The 20,213-nt window shown below is 34.0% G+C and overlaps 2 protein-coding genes across 2 annotated transcripts; both read right to left on the minus strand.

Moving 5' to 3' along the window:
- Window positions 1–5,745: 5,745 nt before the first annotated feature.
- LOC126690981 (dehydration-responsive element-binding protein 1B-like) lies at window positions 5,746–6,381 on the minus strand. The gene has a single exon (XM_050386069.1). The coding sequence runs from the start codon at window positions 6,379–6,381 to the stop codon at window positions 5,746–5,748; it is 636 nt and encodes a 211-aa protein (XP_050242026.1).
- Window positions 6,382–13,899: 7,518 nt separating this feature from the next.
- LOC126692066 (uncharacterized) lies at window positions 13,900–18,534 on the minus strand. The gene is made up of 3 exons (XM_050387483.1): window positions 17,306–18,534; window positions 16,391–16,586; window positions 13,900–14,735 (listed from the first exon to the last, which is right to left on the minus strand). Exons 1-3 carry the CDS (start codon window positions 18,233–18,235, stop codon window positions 14,200–14,202), a joined length of 1,662 nt encoding a protein of 553 aa, XP_050243440.1. The 5' UTR covers window positions 18,236–18,534; the 3' UTR covers window positions 13,900–14,199.
- Between the last annotated feature and the right edge of the window lie 1,679 nt (window positions 18,535–20,213).

A 20,213-nucleotide genomic window follows, 5' to 3' on the forward strand; every position in this document is an offset into this window, starting at 1 on the left:
TTAAATACCTTCTTTGATGAGATGTTTGTGATTCAAGAGAATATTGCTTATTTAATTAAATATCAAAATCATCTCTTGAAAAACATGGCAACTAAAATGGAAGCTAAATTTGAAAAGTATTGGGGAAAAGGGATAAAATTAATCAGCTTTTATATGTGGCTGTGGTTCTTGATCCAAGAAAGAAAATAAGGTTTTTGAAGTTTTCTTTTTCTGAAATTTATGGGGATGAAGTAGCTGATGAGATGGTTGATTTGGTAAGGAAGACCATGGATAGGTTGTATGATTATTACTCTTGTGTTGATTCACCAAATGTGGTAGTACCAAGTGAGAGTGAGAGGACACACATAGAAGGTGATACAATTGGTCATATGTGATGGTTAATTCTCGATATGTGCGTTTCTTAGAGGCTAAGAAGTCTATAAAGTGTAGCAATGAGATTGAAAAATATTTGGCTGAAAATTGTGAGAGTAGAAGGGATGTGAAATTTGAGATTTTTGGGGTGGTGGAAAGCCAATTTAGATAGATACCAAGTGCTGTCCAAAATGGCCAGGGATGTGCTGGGTGTACCTGTTTCTACGATTGCTTCTGAATTAGCATTTAGTACCGGAGGGCGCATACTTGATCCATTTCAAAGTTCACTCTCTCCTCTCATGGTTCAAAATCTTGTTTGTGCTCAAAACTGGCTGCAAGCCCATGTCCTAATTTCTTTTCGCAAGTCAAAGGATGAGATGGAGGCCTTGGAGGATGAATTTCATGACTTAGGTAATATGTTTAACTTTCAAACTTCTTGTCTATTAAGTGTTATTAAATGTGTCAAATACTTGAGCAAAATTTAATCTATTACCTCAATTTTTTCTTTTCTAATTTTGAATCAAGCAACAACAGCAGCAAGTTCTAGTTCCTGCTCAAGCAAAGGTGGTACGCGTACCACAGTTAGTATTGATTAATGATCGCTAACCGGGTATGTTTCTGCCCTTGTAATTTTTTGGACAAATGTATAGCTTTTCTAACTATACATGAACTCTCGCTTATAAAAGGAAAACTAAGCTACTATGTAGGATTTCCTTTCTATAAGTAATGGACTTGTACTATAGATAATATAAGTAATGGACTTGTTAACTATAGATAATAGAGTAGTTCTTTACTGCTTTAGGAAAGCTATTTTTTGGAAATACTTATAGTATTTCATAATTGTAACTAATTATATATATTGCTGGGAATATTGCCTACCGCCTTGGTGGTTTATTGCCTTACAAACTTGTGCAGTAACCAGGCTGGCCCTTCCACTAGGCCAATTAGGCAATTGCCTAAGGCCCCCAAGTGGAAGGGAGGCCCCAAAATTTTAGAAAAGAAGGAGTAGTAGAAAAAAAAAAAAAAAAAATTGGTTTCAGATGAATAAAAAAATCCGGCACATCTTTTTAACCAAAAAACAAAATTTCTGTTATACCTGGTTAAACATTAGTAGCACAAAAAAAAAAAAAATGGTCCAAATAAAATCAATTGTCCCAAAAATAATATTATTATGCTCTAGATAAACCAAAATTCAACAAAATAAACTACAAATCTGGTCTAAAAAATTAACCACAAAACAATCAATAATCAAAACAAATAAAAAAACCTTAGATCCTTAAAATTATTACCTTTCTTTTTCTCATTCTTGCTCAATTTTTTTCTCTCAACTCTTGCTCTCCACTCCCACTATCAAGGCCGGCCCTAGACCAAGCTTCCTCCAATCTCATCTTTTTTTTTTTTTTTCCGCTGCTACGATTGGGTTTTGATTCTGCAGAACTAAAGAATGGCTAAATGGGTTTTGAATTTTGAGGTACTTGGATTTCTGCTTTTCTACCTTTCTCTAGACTCTTCTTTAGATTTGTTAAAGACTTAAGTTTTCTCTGGGCTGTGGGCTGGACATTTCACCACGTTTGGGCCTTCAAGCTTTTTTTTTTTTTTTTTGTTAAGCCTGGTTTTTTTTGTGTTATAGGTGCAATAGGATTTGTTTTAGTTTTTTTGTAGGTGCCATCTTGGCAGGCATCTTCTTGGCTAGGTTGGGGCGCTGGGCTTGTACAGCGTTGCGTTTAATTTTTTTTTTTTTTAATCTTGTGTTTATATATATATATATAAAATTATTGGTACTATAATGAATAAATCTTTATTTATGCAGGTTGAGATTGGTAACACTTATTTAGTAAAATTACAATAATACTTTTTATATAAATCAGGTTCTATTTCTCATTTGCTCTACACTTAAAAGTTATTTTTTATTTTAGTCTTTATAAATATACTGTTTGATTAGAAATGGCTACTAGAAAATATGCATCTGGATATGAAAAACTCAAAAAAATAATAATAATAATAATAATTGAGTCTCAAAAATGATCAATGAATAAATTTGTTATTAGTAATAAACAAAATATAACACAAAATTTAGATGAAAATATCACAAATGAGCAAGAAATTCACCAAAAAGAGTTAGAAGATAATGAAATAATACAATTGCAAGATAACAATGATGTTCAATTTTGCAATACAACAAATCTTGATAATGAACTTTAAAAGAATTTAGAAGAAAATGAAAATAATGATGAAAATGTCACAAATGAACAAGTTCACCATAATGGTGTTCAACTAGAAGAAAATGAAAATAATAATGACATGTTGAATTATATTCCTTCAAATATTTATGATCCAGGTAATTGGAAAAATATTGACACAAAATTAAGAGATTTATTAGTAGAAAGAAAAATAGATTTTAAATGAAATATATTATAATATAAAAATATTAAATAAATATTAATTTAATTAATACATAAGTATAAAAAAGACCTCATTTTAGTTCTCGCCTTAGGCCCCAAAATGTATAGGGCCGGCCCTGGCAGTAACTGCGTTCTCTACTGCCTTTATGGCTTACTATATATATATATATGGAATTATGAAGATGTTCTAGTATTTGTAGCAATGCTTGCTGCTGTGTGGTTCTGGAAATTTACTTGATGTGTGGAATGGTTGGTAGGTTTAATATGTGTTCAGATTAACTTTTATATGCCTGAGTTTTCTTGAGACAATTTTGAGGTACTACCCAGTGCCCAAGCCCTTAGGCTTAGGCAATTTGGAAAATATTTGTTGTAATGTGTGGATGATTAACAGGTGGTAAAAATATGGTATTTTGTGCATTTTTATTTGTTTGATTAATGCTCAGGTTTTATATGCTATTGATGTTTAACATGTGGTAAAAAAATGGTATTTTGTATGTTTTTATTTGTTTGCTATTGTGCCCAGGTTTTACTTTGTATTTTTGTGTTCCCAAATGTCAATATGTGGGTTCTGGAAATTGGCAAGTATAAATTTGGACTAAAATTGTTTCAAGTAGAGCTTGAAGGCCCATTTTAAAGGGTACTGGCCTACTAGGAAATATTAATTTGGACAGATTCAAGCAAAGCTTGAAGGCCTATTTTATATATATATATATATATATATATATATAAAAGAAGTAAAAAAGAGGGCCAATCTGATATAACAAGATTCAAAAACTTTTAAATCCTTGTAATTTAGAAAGCCCAACAATTTTGGCCAAAAAGGCTCAAAAGAATTTAATCCATGAGAATCTACAAATTTAGCCCAATATATGGTCCAAACCCGCCAAATCGTTGAATCCGACCCGCCCCAACCGATGACCTAACTCAGCGAGTCTAACCCGTATTTCGGTTGAGTGCAGGTCAATTTTCTAGCAACCCAACCTAATCGGGTCGAGTGCGAGTTAGGCCCAAACCCGAGCCGACCCAACCCGTAGACAGCTCTAGCTGTGCTTGTGCTGGATCACTGTTGGGGACACGTGCATTGCTCTCAAGCCCCCTAATGTCCCTTTTCTTGTCCAAGGTTTGCTCCCCATGTAGTGGCAGGGTCACCTTTCACACCAATATACTGACCTTGGTATTCCCTTTCTCTCTCCTCCAGCCACTACGTAGTACAGCAGTTGTATTAGGTTTCAAATTGGGGAATCATAATATGACATCTGCCCTGTACCCAGCAACATTCCTCGGACCATAAGAGGAACATGTTGCTGAACTATTAGGGTAAGAACTAGGAAAGAACAATAGAGAAAATGGTAGAAAGTTTGTAAGGAAGTGAGATAGAGAAAACGTCCTTCCTTTAGTGAAAACATCACCATTGTATAAGGGAAACCTCCATTTTTACATAACACAAAAGCTTGACAGAGCAAGGGATATTGATCCTTGCTCACCCATGGTTTTTTGCTCCCTTTCAAATGGTTTTTCCACATACATCCCATTGTTATCTTATCTTTCCTTGCATTACTTTCTTTTTCTCTCGACATCATGATGTCAAAGCTACCATTTTTATTGTTTTCAAGCTTTTTCACTGAAATGTACTATTAGATAGCTCACACACTTTCCACATGAGTTTTACAAATCTAACTTGCACGTACATATAATATATATATATATATATATATATTCAATATTATATTTGGTGACTTTGTAAGAAATTAAAGAAATTCAATCTGAAAGGTTTTGTAATATTATTCTGATAAGAAAAAGGAGAACAATTATTTTCCTATAAAATGTGTACAAGTTATTATTATGAATAGTATAAAATACTATGCATGAAAAGATGTTCTCCTATTTAAATATTTATAAAATGAAATGATTTGATTTACATGCATTCTTACTAAATTCTTGTGTAACTTACCCTTACTGAGCTGTGTAGCTCACTGCTTCCACTCTTTCAGTCAACAGGTTTTATTCTAGGGCAAAGGGAGCCTTAGTCAAGTTTTGGAATGAACTGGTTTTAGTTTAAAAAGTATAGATCCTAATTTAACAATTTGATGTTTAGCTCTGTAGTATTGTGTATTTTAGGATATTTTAATTGGAGTTGTATATTTTAGTGTAATTAGAAATGTATTATGTGAAAGTGTGGAAATTGAATAATTGTTGGATTATGTTATTTCTTGAGTGCAATGTAGATGCTCTGAATATTAACCGAAAATTTTATATCAAGAAAGTAAAGAAATAAGAATGAAAAGAAAGAAGAAAGCTTATGTTTAAAAGTTCAGTTGGTTCTTGTTAATATCATATTCAAGCTTGATATTAACATGTCGGTCATGGTCACAAATTCATGTATCGAGTTTGGGTCGTGACAGATCTCACCAACAAGATGCAACCTAGATAATATTTCTTCAAAAATTATAGGTACATTAGATGGAGGCCAAGATCTTCTCTCTAAAAGCTTAGAGTTTTTGCCTCTCCAACCCCTGCAAAAGTCATGCTTAATAGGTACAGTCACTTTAATTAGAGTTACAAAAACCTACAAAAACCCACTTGTACAACTAACTTTATGAAAAATGCATTAAGTCAAAAACTTTGCTTTTATTCAACAGATTTTTGGTCGTTGTCTTGGACTCACAAATAAACATCAAAAGACTCAACTATTTTATCTGGGATTGGCTACGTCCAATATATTGGACCTACACTTTTAAATGTTTCTGTTAAATGCCATTTCTCTCATGTTGTGTAGGTTCTAATAAAGTCAGTTCTTTGTCTTCTTAAACATAAAACAACACATGATGTTAATCATCTCATTTTCATTCAGTATAAGCTCTATAATAGTGTAGTGGAAAGCCAGCTGGGTGTGACTGGTGAGATGTGCTAGAATTATATTTATGAACAAAACAAACCCAAACACATTAATCGTAATTTAAAGGGAAAATATGAGATAATAATGTGACTAATGTCAGTCTCTCCATAGAGTGAGGTCCATAGTATTATTTTCCAAATCATCCCAATTGAACCCCTTTTGCATGGATAGGGGTGTAATAATCAACCCCTCTGCCATACTATCAAGTAACCTCGGCATGTTAAACAACTCCTCCTCGTCCAAGAACAATTTTCTAGAAGCTGCAGCCATGGACAAGGACAAAGGCAACGATGAGGACGAGAATGAAGAAGAACATGATGGATTTACACAAGGAAATGCCTGTGCAGCCTTTGTTGCAGCACACTGTATGTCTCTTATGGAAGATGAAGATTTAACGCGTGGTAGAACACATGCCGCTTCAGGAAAATTCAAAGAAGCAGACTCGCCCTTGAGAGCTAAGGCAGCTACATCATAAGCCTTAGCAGCCATGTCTGGACAAGGCCAAGTCCCGAGCCATACACGAGATTTCTTTTTAGGTTGCCTAAGCTCGCAAACCCATTTCCCATTCCTTTCCCGAACGCCTTTGTAGACCGGGTGCCGCGTCTCCTGGAACTTCTTCCTCCCTGCCCTTCTCTTTTGCATGCCACTTTGTGGTTGAGTTTGCAAGTGTGAATTACATTGGTGGTACATGATGTCTGAGTTTGTAGGTGATGATTCCTCTCTAAGAGCCATGAATATGAATTATGTACGTGACTTATCCGTACACGTAACTCAAACTCACAAACTCAAACGTAAAAATAACCCTAAGAAATTGGTTTAGTAGTTTCAAACCTCATACTTACGATGTATTTATGAGGTCCTAATTCAACTCTCGTAACGAAAATTTGAGGACTATTTGAAACAATTTTTCCAAATTACTAAGATGGGTATGACATAGAAATTGTACTAACCTAAGAATTAGTCAAGTATTTTAAAAATTCTGAACACAAACATTAGCCGAGACAGAGAATTTATACTAACATTAATTAGGCGGAGAATGGAGATGAGAGAAGCAGCTTTCGAGGGTTTTTAATGCACGAGGAAGATAAGAGGAGCAGTGGTTTTAAACGTGGTCTAAAATACAAAATCTTTAAATATTTCCCACGTGGGAACGGAAAGCTTTACATGATACAATTAATAACATACTTTTTTTTCTACAAAGAAGCTAATCTTTTATCTGACCACACATTACAATTTGTCAATTGGTCAATTTAGCGATAAGAATGGAAAATTTTGGTCTCAATCCTGAGGCCATACAGTCATTTAATAAAAAATTCTTACATGGCATATGGTTAATAAGTTTAGTATGAACTTGAAGGAGAACCAATTTGAGTTTCATGCTATCATCGTGAAAAAGATCGACATTAGTTACTTTTGGTTATTCAGCCAATATATATGTTGGTCACGTTATCAATGAATTTTTTTTATTTATTATTTTTGGAATGTGAGTTCTTGACTTCATAGATGGTGGAAATATTTGACAACAAAAAGTATCTTTCCCAATCCTATATATATAATTCATTGCATATAAATATAATCATGAACAAAAGACTATAAAAAGAGAGTGCCTGACTAGCTAATGAGCACACTGAGCAGCTCATCATGTTAAATTGTCCAAGGATTGATTAATATCTTAAGTTCACACTATATTAAAACATGCATAATAACAGGAATTGTTTAATTATTATTTTGAGTGGTGGTTTATATTAATTTACCTCGATGCTGTAATTTGAGTAAAGCACTTTATATTAGATTCCTTATGATATTTTGTAATGAGTCTAAAAAAAAGGTAATATAATTAGAGAGAATTATTTGATCAGCTTTAATAAATAAATAAAACAAAAAAAAAAGTACTAACATAAAGCTATGACACTCATGATGGAAACACATGGCTTCTTAACTATGCTAAAAGCCTTGTAATTTAGTGGTTTTGCATGGTCCTTTCTTCCGCTTATTACGATAATTGAATTATCCAAAATTCAAACCTTAGACTTCTAATTTTATTATACATTAAGTAAGTAAGTAATACACGTTTAATTCATAGAAATTTTTTAAATTATAAAAAAATAAGATAAAAAATAATGGAGAATATATACAACTCTCGCAATAAGATACATAACAAAAGCTGTTAACTTATGATCATTTTCAAAGAAAAAATAATAAATTATTATAATAGTTTTTTACTTTTTTGAAAATAAATAATGAAATTTCTTCAAAATTTCTAAATGTAGTTGAGTAAAAGTTTAAGGAGTATAAATATATTTTACTCTTACAACTAATTAGAAGCCCATTTTCCTCTCAATTAAAAAAAAAAAAAAATAGAAGCCCATTTTGTGCTTCTGGGCTAAGATTTCAATGGGCTCAGGAGCACTCCATCGGTCCAGAATCAAATGGTGAATCGCCCACCAAAGCTCTTTGCTCTCTCACAGTTATGGAGCCTATACACTACCTCTGGTTATTAAATATATATATATATATATATATACACACACTAGCCTTGCACTTCACAAGTGCAATGATGCTTTTTTTTTGGGTCTAGTGTCATTTTTTTTTTTTTTTAATGTTGGATAAGATTATTTTTAAGACATAGATTAATAAGAGGGTGTCCTATTTTGTAAGTATTTTAAATAAAATTTGAAATATATTTTTACCAATTTATTCTCAAATTTTTTTCTATTCCAAACCAACTTGGCAATGTTTACATATTGCCCTCTCCTCTGATCATACCTTACATGAGTTACATCCAACAAAAAACGCATTATTTTCTGGAGAATAGGCTGCCATGTTTCCTTGGTGAGGCAGGTGGCTTTTGCTTTCCACGCCCATCCTTTCTTTAAATAAATTATGGCACTGATCACAATCTGACAAGCTCTGAAAAGGAAAATTCGTATCTAAAGATAGCTTGTTCCAAATCAACTTGGCAATGCTCGGAGGGGGTCACCTTACTGAGAGTGCAGACTACAGATTATGGGTAAAGTTGGCAACTACAGCTACTCATGTAAAATGAAATAAAGACCACTATGACAAAAATAAATAAATGTCGAAAATCAATTGTAGAGTAGACCCTATAACAATACATGACACTAAATACTATATCTTTTATAATATGTGGAAATTTTTCATAATCTTATTCCACTCCTATGTTTTATAAGCTTGCATGCTTGTTAAATTTAATGGTTATTAAATATTTAAATCCATTAAAATCATGATTGTTTTGAAATCCAGCCGTAATAATTGAAAATTTTGGCCAATGACATTTTTAGGAATTTTTAGCATATACCGTTTGAATTCAAATTCTCCTCCTCACTTTATATATATAGTCAAAAGTACTTTCGATGTAAAGTAAAAAATGTTAGGGATATATTTATGTAATTGGCTAATCATTTGACAAAATGTATTTTACTTGTAATTGGATAGATCTAGAATAGGTTTAGTACTTCAAGAAACAAGTGTTCAAGTTAAGTACTGAAACCATGCAACTCTGACCAAGAAACAAGTGAAGAATGTGCTGCTCATTAAAACTCAATAAAAGTCTCGACAGAATCCTTTCTATCGAGAATCACTATTGAAACTCAACAAAAGCTCGACACAAGCTGTATCTATCGAGAATTACGAAATCAAGTTTTTCAAATCTAATTATACGCATATCCTTGAGTATTTGTGTAAGGTTTCTTTTCTCACAACCCTAGACATATATAAGGATTATTTTAAGAGTCGTCACAAGTAATGCAAGATGTTAAAAACAGAATACATGCATATTGTGACCGGAGACAGAATTTGCTCTAGTTCATCATATTCTCAGTAAAAGCTACTGCGTATTTACGCCAAGGGTTTTGTGACCAATGAGCTTCCTGATCTTCATTGTTGATGAACTGAAAAACTTTGCAGCCAACATCTTCCTCAAGTTGGTGTGTTAGTCATGTACTAAGATCTGTGCATCATTGGTTAGTCACGTACTAAGATCCGTGCATCATTGATTAGTCACGTACTGAGATTCATGTATTAAACGGAGAGATTGCCGCTACAATACAAGTCTAATTAGGTATTGAGGTAAGGGTTTAACTGTAGGTTGGTATTAAATACTGGGATTCTTTTTACTTGTAACCACTTGTTATTGATAATAGTAGATTCTCAAGAGTGATAACCTTGTGGGATTTTGCCTTGGTGGTTTTTCCCCTTCGTAAACAAATTACCCTTGTCAAATTTATTTTCCATTGCGGTGATTTGTTTGTGATATCACGCCATTACATGTTAAATTGACTTAATTAATTAACTTGAATAATTAATTGATAAATTTGCCAAATGGGTCAATCCATTTTTGCCCTATCAAGAAAAAGCATTGTTTTCGTCTTTTCGGTGCTCTCAACTCTCAAGTCAAGAAGACAATCATTCTCTACGGTCGATTCACAAGTCTATATAAACCAGGTTTTCAGAGGAGGATTCTATCACTCATTCCACCACTCAATTTCCTCATTCTCCTATGTGAGTTGATCACCTTCTTAGTAAAATTGTATTCTAGATATTTCTATTGAGAATTCAATTCAATTCTCCCAAATACCTTGTACTTGTAACTTGTAAGTACTTCATGTTATTTAAAGTTTGTATACCCAGTGTAATTTTAATTAATATTACACTACTTAATGTTTTTAATGAGATTGATATTTTAAAAATCTTCTTGTTGCATTACATTTTCTCTATGTTCTTAACACATATCAAATTTCATATCTATCAATGTTATTTACTATTTTATTCATAAAGTCATAATTTTATAATAAGAAAACTTGAAATTTAAAGTAAGACTAGGTAACTTGTTCGACTTTAAAAAATTGTGTCTAATACTCTAGTGTCATTAATGAGTAGTGATAGATGACTTGACCAATCACATTTTGCAAGATATTTTGTGTGTAAACTCATCCCTTTGAAGAAATACTTTCAATTCTCATAAATGGTTTTTGTATAATTTTTCAAAACAAGGTTTACTTAGGGTCCGTTTGGTTCGATGTAAATCGAATTTCGAATGTAAAATGAAAGCAGGGGAAAATGAATTCCCTTAAGGAAATTAAAATCCGAGCGTTTGGGTGTGCAAAGGAAAATAATCCGGAAAACGATTTCTAGTATTTGGTGATATTTTGAAAATGCTATTTTCCTACAAATTTTTCACATTTTCTTATCCATTTTCTCAGCTTCCAAACAAATTTTATATCAGAAAATCCACCACCACACAACACAAAAACCACCAAAACACCACTACCCACACCACCACAACAACAACAACAAAAAAACAAAAAACAAAAAAAAATCAGAGATCAAAGAGAGAAAGATTGAGAGATTGAGGGAAAGAGAGATAGTGGCGACGTTGATGAAAAACCACCATTGAAACCCACAAACCACCATAGCCAACGATCCACCACCCCCAATTGACCACCATCAACGCTTAAACTCACCCCCAACCCACAACCACTGAAACCCATGAATCACCTCAACCACCAATCCTCCAAAACCCAAGAAAAATGTTATTTTACAATCAAAAAAAAAAAAAAAAATTAAGGCAGTGACGGCGTGGGTAGAAGAAGGATGGGTCTGATGAGTGAGAGAGAGGACAAAGGTGAAGTAGATGTGAAACTACCTTCACCAAGGAGCTTGCAGGCACGACGATGAGGCCGTGGGTCGAGGACTGGGATGTGGTGAAATGGGGGTGGGTTTAGCTGGGTTCATCGGAGATGGGTTTGAGCATGACAAAGAAGCTAAGGCGGCACGATCAGATCGGCGATGGGTTTGAGCGGTGCAATCAAACTGGCGGGGCAGTGGGTCGGGGACTGGATCTGGGCTTCACCGGCGATAGCTCTCTCCGTCCTTCGGCTTGGACTTGGCGTGAGTGATGAGAGTGAGTGAGGAGAGAAATTTTCTGAGGAGGAAATGGTTTGAAGGTAAAATAAAACTGTAATTGGTTTTCAGTTGTGAGACTCTATTTTACGGTCAATTGAAATTCATTTTCAATTTGACCGAATTTTCATGCATACCCAAACACCCTCAAGGATGTAAAATATTTTCCCGATTTTCTTTACCACCGAAACAAACGGACCCTTAATATTTTGCTCTCTTTTTTTCAACAAAATAAAGGTTAGAATATTCCATCATGGTCTGGGTTTGTATTCTACACCCAATCCAAACAACATTGTCACATCCTAGATCAACTAAAGATCCTAAATAAGAAAATTTGGAATTTTCTGCCAAGTAGTTGCTTCATTAGTAAGCTTAAGTAACAAGAAGTGAAAATGAACAATAATAAAGTCCTTGGAGTATACCCCATTCAAAACCTTCTTCTTTTTTTCTTCTTTTTTCTTTTTTTTTTTTTTTTTTTATATAGTAAAATAAGATAGTTCATTCTCTTTGAAATTTTTCTCTTAGAAGTTGGTTCTTGGATGTTATCTTCTACCAGTATATTTCTTCTCTTTAGAAAGTTAAGATGACATAAGTCCTGAATCCTGATATGGTAATGGACTAATGGTAGTGTGAGGTATATATGAACAAAAAAAAATTTCTTAGCTGCATTAGGTCAATAATTTTGGGTGTTAGATGGATTGTCCCATCACTAGCTAATTTACAAAGAGTTAGGAATATTAATGACAATGCCCTCATAGTGTCGGATACGAGGAAAAGACAATAGCTTAATGGCCAAACAAATATAGAAATATTTTGATTGTCTTCTCAGTTGGAAAAACAATAAATGATTGGATTTAGATTACTTTTTGTTTGAAAGTTATTTTCTGAAAATTGAGAAAAGTATAATTATATTTTATACCTAAAAAGATATGGGGCTTTAAAATAATAAGTTAACATTTAAAATAAAATTAAAAATTAAAAAAATAAAATAAAATAAAAACACATACACATCCAATCCCATACGGCCATACCCTCTTACTAACTTTTCAATTTTCATAAAAGAAACTGAAAAGAAAAAAGTGGAAGTTGTATTCATCAATTTGTACCTTGCTTGTGACTTGCACTATATAGCTTTATTCCCCCCCAAGTTTTTAATCAGGAAAATTCATAACACTCTTGGAACAGAAGCCTGCTGCTCTTTAGGCCAAAAACAAAAACACAAAAGAAAGAAAGGAGCTTGCAGCTCTACCTTCACTTTATTCCCTCTCCGATCCGAAAAAATGACTAGTCACATCTGCGCTTACACCCCAAATGGACTAATCAAGTTACTATCAGAGCTCTTCATAATCAACATATGTCCGCACAACACACACTTAAACATTCTAATTTGAGGTCATCTCATTGAGAATGCAAGAGGAGATGGAGAACAATGTCTGGCATTAACTGGTAAGCATGATTTTGGGAAGTATTAGGCTCTCTACATACAGATAAATTCGCACACATGGGCACTAGAAAAATCAAAATTAGGATGTCCAAAGTTCAAACCATGGTTGTCAAAATCCCGATCTGGATCTTACGATCCTACGATTTTACGATCTCACCTACCCAAAACGATCTAAATCTTTCAAAGATTTTTGCGATCGTTCAGGATTGGTAGGATCGTACGATTCTGACAATCCCAAACAACCTTGGTTTCTTGTAATCTTCTTTAACTTGATAGAAGGCTCAGTTGGACCCAAATGAAAAATAAATCCCAATAGATCAAGTTTTTCCACTCTAATATAGAGAGAGTATCAGTTAAACTCAAATAAAAAATATTCTAATAGAGTGTCACATTTTGAGATTTTTGGCATCTTTAAATAATGCTACAAATGAATGTAGTAATGTATGGTAATTATATCAATGAATGTATAATTTATGTGATTATTTAACATACCAATGTGTATTTTTTGTTTTTTTCTCAAATAATGTAGGATCTTACGATTCACGATCTAATCCTACGATCCACGATCCCACCTACCTCCCACGATCCTATGTAGGATCTCAATTTTGACAACCTTGGTTCAAACTCCTTTCTGGTTCAGACAACATAAATACACATTAAAAGACTAGTGTTTGGGCTCAAAGCAGGTAGACAGAAATGAAGCCTGAGAAAGTAACTAGTATGGCCTACAACTTTTCTTTTATAAAAGTAGCTAGTATTTTCCTACTTCTGCAATAACCAGGAAACATGAATTTGAGGTGTTAATTGGTAAGCATGTCTCTGCTAAGCATTAAGCATTAAGCTCCTACATACAGATACATACAAACCTTGAGCACAGAAACACAAGAAAAAATAGGGACAAATCTATAATATATAAAGCACTACTAATTGTACATGTCATGTTCCATTAAGCAAGGATAAATACACCATTCCCCACTACTTACATGATCCATTTACATAATACCATGTTCATCTAACTCACATCCTTCTTCCCCCTCTTGAGTCATCTACCTATTTAGCCTATCCCTTCATAATGCAAGTTAGACTATGCTCCACTTAAAATTTAATTTTAAAAAAAATAAAAGAAAGTTAAACCAAAATTCATTTGAATGTAGCCTCAGTTTCGACAAATTTCCCCATCAATTTCAACTGAAACAAACTAGTTCATCTGACAGTTCCTGCACCAATAATCCAAAGATAGCTAGCTCAATCTCTAATGCTGTCTGTCCCACCTGCTCCTGGTCTAGCTTCCACCTATCTAGCTCTCTTCTGAAATCTTGCTCCACCATCATATCAATGGTGTTAGAGTCTACCTCTTTCCATGATTCCAACCTCTTACATACCCTACTCACCACCTCTTCTCTGTTGTCAAAGGCATTCTGTTCTCTTCCTTCCTCAACAATGAGATCTGAAACCAATCTCTTCATATCTTCTGGGATTCGGCGTAAACTATGGATGTTTGATTTACTGAGCACTTCTGTAAGAAAGCCATCAACATTTGTTTCCATATGTGATGTTTCCATCCCATCTTCACAGTCCTCTTCTTCGTTGAGGTCATAAATATTGTTATCATAGTCATCATCTTGTTCATCTTCCAACATTCTTTTCTCAAGTTCAATTGGATCTAATTCTGCCAATTTCTCAAATCTACGAAGCTTGTGCAATAGCTGCTTCTTTGCTCCTGTAAATATCAAACAAGTAAACAAAAGGACAATAAATCACTTGCTTGACGATGGATAAAATTTGGCACTAAGTACGTAACAAATCAAGAATAAATTGCTATTATAAATCTATTAGTTGATTTAGTTTAACAATTAATCTTGCAGCATTACTATCTTAGATATAGCTATAGCAAACTTATAGCACAATCTACTCAAACAATGATAGGGAGTCAAGTACAAATATGCTGGAGAAACTTCACAAATTATCATTTTGTTAGTTCAAAGACCGGTAAGCTGGATTAATGCAATATATATACATCCACTCAATCAATTTGGACAATACAACTGAATGATGGGCAATACCTAAAATACTAAAAACCAACCAAAATAAGGAATCCAGAATTACCATATACTTTGTTCACAACACGATTGCTAATGCCTTGAATTTGAAGGGTGGATGTAAGTAATTCACTAATTTGTATATTTAGAGTGATAAACATTGTAATAATATTAGATGCTACTTGAACATTATAAATTTTAATGGTTCTCAATTTAATATTGCTGGTTTGAAGCTAGTTCCAAGTTTGAATTTAACTTAACATGCCTGATCAGTCTCAATCCACATGGACTGACTTTGTCTGTACTATAAACTTTCACATTTATTTGCACCTGACACTCAGGAGAAATCAAGTACAAAAGAGATTCACTTCCTACAATGAAGAACATGGAAAATGATAATTCCTACTGGACAATCTCATATCCACTGTGCTCTCAGTGCACAATATACCAGTAGATTTTGAACTTATTGTTCAAAAGGTTTCACCAAAGTAAATTTCTGAACAGCAGCATCGACAACAAAAATGTCAAGTCTACATCTAAGAAATAATGAAGAAGTCCATTAATAATTCGCAGGGGCCTGTCACAAAAATGTTAAGGCCTTGCAGTGTATGTAGGGTCACAAATGAAGTTACAATAATGAAAAGAACAACTATTTTTGGGTTTTGAGGCTTCTAGTTTCCCCTTAGATGTATATAGTTTCAAAGTATATAATTATATATGTATAAGAAGAAAAAGAATAAAAAATAGCACTTGTTAGATAATAGGAATAAGTGAAATTCAGTTACTATACATATGTAAGAAAATTTTTAAATTTCTTTTGGGTACTATTGCTTTTTTTTTTTTTTTTTTTCACCCTTTAGCTGCAACATATCAAAATGGGGACTGAGAGTAACAAAAAAGTACTCACTTAATTCAGATGAATTAGTTTGATGATTACACGGTCCAATGAATTGAAGAGACTACCACAATTAAGACAGAACTCCTAACATCTTATGTGGGTCACATTTGAAGTTAAGGCAACTTTGGTTGTGTCTACCTAATCGACAAAAGCAGGTCACATTAACAAGAGATTGATGTATACCCAATGAGCAGAATACAGGGGCATTTTTACCCCAATCTTCAATGGATCCCACATTGATACCATGGTTCAAATCAACACAATCCTACAACCACAACCCTCATGCATTATTGTACCAAACACTAAAGTTACCATCAAACACAAGCATCTAGTACAAATTTTAAGTTGGCTCATTAAGAAGGAACTCACACACCCAACACATACTTATAGAAAAAAATTAATTCAAACAGTACTTGTTTAGTTTAATTTGTTACATACTCTGTACAATGGCAAAGCTGCATTCATGATCATAACCGTAGTCCTTGTCCTCGTCATCATCTTCAACATCATGACCATCGTCATCGTCCTCGAATACAGGATCCAATACAGAGACTGGACTGCACTGTTCCTTATCTTCCTCCTCTTCAACTTCTTGGAATTTTTTTAAATTCTCAGCTCCACTAGTCTCTTTTTCCTATCCAAATTCATAACAACCTCAAATTTAGCATAATCATAAATCATTTTCATAATTGAGCTACAATTATGATTATTATTTTTTTAATTGTCATTGTAACATTCATGAATTTTGATTAAGACCCGGATCACAATTGGTTGGCTGTTGACCTTTCCATAGTAATTTTCAGAAAATAAAACACACAAACTATATTCTAGTAAGAGGGATGTCGGAGTTTATTGATGTGAAACAACAACCAACAAAAGAAACAAAAACGCAATTGTCCTTTTCAGGAAAATAATATATACAGTATCTACATGAGGCCCTAAAAAAAGATTTGCATGGCAGAGACATAATCTGAAGTACAATTATATGAAAATACAAGAAGGGGTTGAAGTTAAAATAGAAAAATTCTTAAATGGCATATATAACCCTGAAAATGAACAAGTCAATCACAATTACAAGGTAGATTTATGGGGTACACTTGTCATATACTGACAACATTCCGGCCAATTTTGCAGAACATGGATCAAATTGCCGACAATTCATACACACGTCCACTCCACCCCAATTGAGTCACGAGTCAACTCGGACAGTCCAATGTGTGCACACACAACATTTTTATAATATGGTAAATTTCAAAAACTTGAAATTGGTCCCAAAAAAGAGTACACTAAAAGAGATAAACATAACAGTAAATTTATTGGTAACAAAAGTAAAAAAAATGCATAGTGGCAAACCTCATTTTTGTGGCGACTAGGGGATGCCGCCGGCGACTGGAACTCCGGCGTCCGGCGACCGGAGGAGGAAGAAGGGCTCCTTTGAAGCACAAAACGAAAAGGACTTTCACAAAAGTGCTTATCACAGCAAGCAAAGTCTGTTTCTGGTCTCTGTTTGGTTAAGAATTCAATAACTTCTAAGTCCACAGATTGGCTACTAATAGAAGAATCCAAATCCAAAGACTTGTCTTCATTGCTTTCCGACCAAACAGCACTGCTAGGCCTACCATTACAAGAACAAGAATGGCTTAAACTTAACTCACTGCTAGCACTTTTGTTGTCCTCCAAAGCCACCATTTGTTTCTGCATTTTCATGCTCTCATTGGAACTACTTTTTCTGTGTCCAACACCTGATGAGTCCCACCTCAGAATGTCTTTTACTGAAACAACCTTAACCCCATCACCACTTTCAATTTCACGCTTTTTGCTACGATTTGTTAGTCTCTTTAATATTGAACCAAATAGACCAAACCCGTAGTTTTTGTTCTGGGTTTTGGACTTTGAAGCTGAAGCTGATGATGATGATGATGAATGTTTCTGAATTCTCAAAGCGGCGTCAAGAAGAAGAGCTGCAGTTCTAGCAGGAATGTGAAGAAAAATGGCATTTGGGGTCCTGCAGGGACTTTTAGCTGGAGATGAGAATTCAAAGAGTGGAGATTTCGGTTTTCTGAGGTCTGGTGAGTCTTGGAAAGTGAAAAAGCAAGCGTTTTTGCAAAAATTCCCAGGAAAGCTTGGAGTTTCTGAGATGGGTTTTCGTTTCTTGACTTGTAAATGTGTATTTGGTGAAGAGCTTTTGAGTTGGCAGCGTCTGTCAGCAATGTAGTTCTTGAGTTGGAACGGTTCTTGGTCTTCTTTCAGTAGCTCGTGTAATAAGTGCTTTTGAGCCATCATCAGAGTCTGGTACAGAAACGAGTTTTGTTTCACCAAAAGATGAAACTGTATTAGAAAAAAGAAAGATAAACAGAAACAAAGCTTGAAATGTTGTTCAAGTAGGTACGAATCTCAGCACCATGAAAGAGTTGAAGAGGTTTCAACTTTCAACTAAAGTGGTAGTAGTTCTAAAGGGAAGGTTGCAAGTTAAGAACTTTGGCTACAAATATATGAGAGAAAGAGAGAGAGAGAGAGAGAGAGGAAAGAATGAGGAGAGTTCCTGATTCAAATCTGAGAGAGAGTGATATACAATATCGAGGCAAGGTGGTAAGTGGTAACAAAGAAATTATTAAAAAATAATTGGTAAAATATACTTTTATTTTTTTAACTTTTTTTAATGATAAAATATACACTTAAAACTTAAAACTTGGCAGCAAATTGTAGGTCTAAGAAAAGCTTAGGGAGAATTAGAGTCGTAGTTTAGTAGGCTAGTAGGGAGAGGATCTGGGTCAGGAAAGCTCTGTTGTGTACAGAGAAAGTGATAGACTTACAAAAATGCAGTACGTTTATTGATTACAACTAGTACACTGGGACATAGGGTTGGTCTAATCACTAATGTAGCTTGCACACTGTCTCAATTTTGTCCTCGTTTTTTTTTTTAACTATTATTAAAGTATAACAGTGCTGATTACGGAGTTATTACTCTGAAGCGTTGAAGCAAAGGATATAGTGAGTGACTCACAGGATTCGCGAGAACAGCGCTGCCTTGTTGGCTAGCTGGACAAACAGGGAGATTTCCGCGTAACTATACCCTCTATAGTTTATAGGTTAGCTCACTTCTTCCCAAGGTTTTGAGACCAATTGGTGGTTGGCTGCTTCACCTCGAGGTTTTTTATTGCTAAACATTTATCAAAACCTATTACTATCGAGTATATATTTACTGCATAATCATATGCATGTTGCAAATTTTATTTATAAGTTAATAAAGGGACAAAAAAAAAATTGTTCTATTTTCAGGTCAACTTATTTGGGGAATACAAAAATTTGTGTAGGAGATAAATTTCTCGATAAGGAGATCACATCAAAGATACCAATCGAGCAATGTGTCAAGTGAGATAGAATCCACCAATTCCAACCCCCATAAGATTTAAACAACTTACTTCCTAGGTTTCTGATCAACCAATAATTTTGATTAGAGATAATCAAAAGATTAAGCCAATGAAAAGGCACTTAGAATATATATATTTTTTAAAACCTCTTCGTGGTATTTATAAATTATTCTTAAGTGGTATTAGAACTAGTTTCTAATAAAAATTAGAGGAATATGACAACACACCATCCTTCACGTTATTTGAATGGATGTGCTTTTAGGGTGCTCATCCTATCGTTGTATAATGGGAGCTTGCATGTGCCATTACATTTAATGCAAGGGGGGGGCAATGTCTACCATCCCCTTTGGACTGAGTGCTAGTCTAAAATTTTGTTCGAGGGTTCGTTAAACTTGGGCATGAGGATCTCCTTGTTCATCGTTGGGTTTAGGCCTTACCCAAGAAGAAACAAGTTTACAATAAATAAGATGACCAAACGTATTACGTATTAAAAGGGATGTAATATAAAACAATGAGTGCACGTGTATCTTTCCAAATTCCATATTGATGTTGATTGCATAAAATGTTATATCTGTTAAGTTTTAGATTGGTGAATTCCGTGACACCATAATCTTGGCGGTGTTTGTAATGTTTTATTAAGCGTTCAAGATTACAAGTCCAAGATTTAATTAAAAGAAGGCAAAATTTGAAGATGTTAGCTACCCTTTGATCGATGCTTGATTGATCGATCATGTGTTTTTGACAGCCTTTTGATCACTACTTGGTTAATCGAAAAACTGTTCTCTATATATCCTTAACAGTGGCTCGATTGATTGAGAATCAAAAACCATGAAATTTTACATGTTTTAATTGAGTCAATGTTGCCTTTTTTTTTGGGTGCTATACATACA

This window comes from Quercus robur, chromosome 7, assembly GCF_932294415.1.
Source record: "Quercus robur chromosome 7, dhQueRobu3.1, whole genome shotgun sequence".
Taxonomy (NCBI): domain Eukaryota; kingdom Viridiplantae; phylum Streptophyta; class Magnoliopsida; order Fagales; family Fagaceae; genus Quercus; species Quercus robur.